The sequence below is a fragment of the Micropterus dolomieu genome, linkage group LG11, assembly GCF_021292245.1.
Source record: "Micropterus dolomieu isolate WLL.071019.BEF.003 ecotype Adirondacks linkage group LG11, ASM2129224v1, whole genome shotgun sequence".
In the NCBI taxonomy this organism is placed as follows: domain Eukaryota; kingdom Metazoa; phylum Chordata; class Actinopteri; order Centrarchiformes; family Centrarchidae; genus Micropterus; species Micropterus dolomieu.
Window position 1 is genome coordinate 21,758,832 of NC_060160.1, and position 4,860 is coordinate 21,763,691.

The 4,860-nt window shown below is 43.9% G+C and overlaps 1 protein-coding gene across 1 annotated transcript; it reads left to right on the forward strand.

Moving 5' to 3' along the window:
• The first annotated feature begins 1,481 nt into the window (after window positions 1–1,481).
• On the forward strand, window positions 1,482–4,509 carry LOC123979319 (bromodomain-containing protein 4-like). The gene is made up of 2 exons (XM_046063208.1): window positions 1,482–3,145; window positions 4,178–4,509. The coding sequence occupies exons 1-2, from the start codon at window positions 1,656–1,658 to the stop codon at window positions 4,218–4,220; spliced, it is 1,533 nt and encodes a 510-aa protein (XP_045919164.1). The 5' UTR covers window positions 1,482–1,655; the 3' UTR covers window positions 4,221–4,509.
• Window positions 4,510–4,860: the final 351 nt, after the last annotated feature.

Sequence of the window (4,860 nt, forward strand, 5' to 3'; positions counted from 1 at the left end):
GAAACTTGACGGATGGTCACAGAATAGAACTAATTGTCCATCCTACATGGACCCTTTATTGGAACATTGGGTACCACAGACGGCCGTTAGAAATGAAAGCACAGTATTCCCATTTTGCATAGTAGATACTAAGACTATGATGGTTAATGGACCAGAAGCCAAAGTACAATGTCACCGCAAGCGAAAGGTAGAAAATGGCAGAACAGTACTTGCACACGATAAATGCGATACAACTGCTAAAGCTAAGTTTCAATGCCAACAGGTGGTGACAGATTATGCTCCATTTAGAGTTCGGCGAAATCAGAGTGATGCCAACATCCCCATACCGTTCCTAGGCGGAGGCACGTATGCTCTGGCAGACATTTTCTGGTTATGTGATGACAGCGATCGCTTGAAAGTAGAGTTGCCACCACATTGGACTGGGATATGTGCTCCAGTCATGGTAACAGGACAGATAACAGTGCTCAGTCAAGAAAATATAGCAGAATCAAAACGTACTGCTAGGAGCTTGAAGTTTGAAAAAGAAGACAAGGTATATGTAGCTTGGAATCAGGAACCTCACGGTGTGCCGTCAGACCATCGAGCAATAGGAGAAGATTGGATTATATCTGGACAAATAGCAGGGTCAGTTCCACTAAAACAAATGAGGGATGAACAGGTTAAACATTCAAATTGGAACACGAAACAGACATCCATATGGGAGTGGTTTCAGAACATGTCCTGGATCAAAATTCTCCAAACAATAGGAATGGTAGTTGGCTCATTGATTTTGATAGCTATGGTGATCATGTGCTGTGTATTCCCTTTGATCAGGATCATGATAGGCAGAATGATGTCATTAGTCACAGGACAGTATCCGCTCCACATCTATAATGATGTGGATGTAGGGATAGAGATGAGGCCCATAAAAGTCGGGATGGAAGTTTCATCAGTATACGGAAACCCGGCAATTCCATCCGCACCACCTAAACCACCTCTGAGTGAGAATGAGTACATCATCATGGATCAGGACATTTGGCAAATTCAGGAATAAAAATTTAATCAAAATGGCAGACAACCAAAAAACAAAACGAAGTAGAAATAGACCAGGTAGAAGAAACAGAGGGAAAGCCCAACAATATAATGAAAAACTACAACCCCTTTTAGACATGTTACCATATGGACCGGTAACACTAGCAAACTCCAAAACAAAATTACAACACTATTACACGTCAGTTCAGTCTAAAGATTACCCCTTGTTGCCTCCACCCTGCAGATTTTGTTTAACTGCTGTTAGTTGTGAAAGATGGACAACAAGAGTATATCAGGAAGCTACAGGATTAGTTATAAGATGTAGCAAGCTAAAGCTGTCATATACCTACGAGCTAGTAAATAAGACCTATTGCATGCCCCTAGTTACCACAACAGAGAAGGAAGTAATTAGCATTCAGGCAGGTACCACAACTTTGTTTACAACCTACCCAGTATTGACAAGACAGGGCAGTGATCATTTTAGGCAATTGTCAGAGAAATGTGAGTCAATGCATAGACGACACTTGTGTCTACGTCTCATACACACAGGAAAGAAACCCACTACTAATTACCGAGCCTGCCCAAAACATAACGTTGTGCCAATAGAGGACTAACTGTCTGTTATTCTTTTAATAGATACAAACATGGCTGAAGGACAAGGAAATGCCGGAGCAGGCAACCAACCAAATTATTCCCCTCAGTTAGGGCAGAGTCAGGAAAGTTGGGAGTACTGGAGAAGCCAGAATTATACACTAGGGCCACAACCTCAACCCAGGCCACCATTGTTCAGCAATTATCAGATTACTCTGGCCAGCACAGGATTCACCACACAGTCGGTGCATGAGGAGCGTCCACCGCCACCTCCATACTCATGGTCTACCATGGAACCTAACAGTGCGCTGCCATCAACGTCAGGGTCATGGCCGCCAGCTATGCCGACCCAAGGAGGGTTTGGGCTGCAGCCACCCCCAGGATCCATGCTAAGGCAACTACTCACTCAACCAACGCCACACTCTTCAGGCCAGATGTGGACTGCGCCAGTTCCACCACGCTCACAACCACCAAACCCACCGGTTAACTGGAATCAAGTTGCACCTCCACGTCGCATTGATGAACCAGGGGATATGGCGTCCCAACCACGTCATCATGTCAGAGGGATGCTTGCACAGCAGGGCACACATCAGAATCTCTTTATTACCTCTGAGGGATTACTTCAGCTCCTTGACGCACAAGAAACTCCACCCCCTGATTGGTGTGCACTACCACGTCCTCTATCCAGTATACAGCGTCTCGTGGTATGCCGAGACGGAGAGGGGGAAGATGCACCAAGTCAAGTTGCGGATCCATACAATCCATTGGTACCACTAGCCGACCTGGCAGCAGGACAAGCTGCAATGGGGATCACAGAGCAACAAGGACCTCACGCCTCTACTGACGTACGTCCACGCTCAACCTCCCCACACACCTCAGACATGAGCTTCACTGATGGATATTCTACGGACTCCATACATCAATATAGTCCAACCACGCCGGATCCAAGACCACAGGCTCCAATGCCACTGCCATGGGAATCTCCCACAGTTCATTCTCCCCAACAGCCAAGCGATGACGACGCACCACGCGATGAGCAACACAACTTCCCGGAGGAGATACGACCCCTTAGACGAAGTGCACGAATTCTGGCCTATTCCCTTGCCACATCTACAACACAACAAACACCTGATGATTCTACATCTACAACACAACAAGCACCTGATGATTCTACATCTACAACACAACAAGCACCAGATGATTCTACTCCAGGGAACGTTTCCCCAGCCACCACTGATGGGGATCCTGATTATTGGGGTAAGATGCCCCTGCAAGAGTTCAACCAACTCCTGAGTGAGATGCAGCCTGCTCAAATCGCCGCCCGCAGGAAAGACAGACGCCGAGCTTTGGGCCGCATAGCAACAAGACTCCGTCAGCAGACGGGACAACTTCGCAGAGCACCCGCCAAGCAACACGACCTTCAACTCTTGAGAGAGTGTTGTAACACCCTTCAAACCCGCTGTGAACAACTGCAGACACGCTGTGAGCAACTGGAGAAACGCTGTGAGCAACTGGAAACAGCAATGTACATCGTCCAAATGAAGTAACTGTTCCTCTAGGGATGGACATTTTAGTCTCATCACTGGAAGTTTTATATATATATTTGTTTGTTATATGTAGTCGATTTATGCTTGCACAACATATTATAGCAAAAAAACAGCTCACGCACATAATCATTTCATGCACAGAAGTTTTGAGCTTGCTTAAACTTATGATAGCCAAAAAACAGCACACGCCAAAGTAACTAGTACACATGTTTATGTAAGGTCCTGGATCCTTGTGCACACCTGTACACATGTTGAACCGCTGAGTCTCGGGCGGTAGGCACTCTAATGTCAATGATTCCCCTTGACCAGAACGTGGACATATTTATATTTACATTTTCCTTATTTCTCGTATTAAGATACAAGTGCTGTTTGGATCCGGATGCAGACATGTGTTGAACCAAAGATCATGGGTGGTACTTTTATGTCACCTAATCCACACTTAACATGGCCTTGAAATTTAAGTTTCAGTGACACCCCATGATTCAAAAGCACTACTTCACTTAGTATATTGCCAAAATGCTGCACAACACAAGTTAAGTTGGAGGATCCACGTATTCAGCTCATTAGTGTGCTATCTACGTGTTGAACCAGTAATCACGGGATAGTAGGTCCCATTTATCTGTGCATTACAGTGTAGGTGACTGAATGTGCGGCCTCACAGCCGCAAAGGAGGGAAGTGTTGAATAAGGCCTAAATATGTAGGCCTAAAGCCTAGATTGATTGCATAAGGCCTAAATCCTAGATTGATTGTTAGATTCTTTTTCTATATTTATACACCTTATCAATGGTTTGCAATATGTTATAACTACTGAGTGTTTCACTACTGAGTATTCTTTTAGTGTGAAGTTTGACTACTGAGTGTGTACTACTGAGTGTTTAAACTACTGAGTGTTTTACTACTGAGTGTATAACTACTGAGTGTTTAAGGAGTGAGTTTAAACTCATATTTTATTCTTATATTCTGTGTGTTTATCATACATTATTCCGATACTCTGTGTATTCATGAAAGTGTGCTTTTTAATGAGCAGAGGAGCTGCTCAGGCCGCGCAGGCAAAACCTAGCCAACCGTAGCCCACTCATTAGAAGCAAGGCACGTGCAGAAAGTCACGTACGCCAGGGCTGAGATCATCGCGAACTGAAGCCAAGAATGAGATCATGACATGTTATGATTTATGGCGCCTGGTACGGCTAGGTACTGCATGCAACCAAGCTCTGCGCTGCTGAAAGTTAACTTGTATGAGACAAAGCACCCTCATGGTTGGCACTGCTAAATCATGTAATTGTTCATTGAATCACGTTATACATGTATGAAATATGTTATTCCTTATCAATTCTTTTAAAAAATATGATTGTAAGTGTTTAAGTTTTAATGGTGTCAAACTATGCCTGTATAACTTTAAAAAAATACGGTGGGACTGAAGTTGAAACATATTGGTGGATTTTCTAATCCAGTAATGTAAAAAATATAAAGAGAGATAAATGGTAACAATAATTACATATAATAATAGTTAAAAAGTGGAAATTGTAACATTAATGAAAGGGTTAATTTGGTAAAACAGTACAAGAAAAAGGCCACTAGATGGCAGTAGAGGATAAGAAATCCACCAAAGGGGAGGAATGGTCAGCGAACACCATAGGAGGAGTTAAGGAGTAACGCCCACCTAGAAGGAGGAGATAAGGAGGAGTTAAGATGTAACGCCCACCTGAAAGG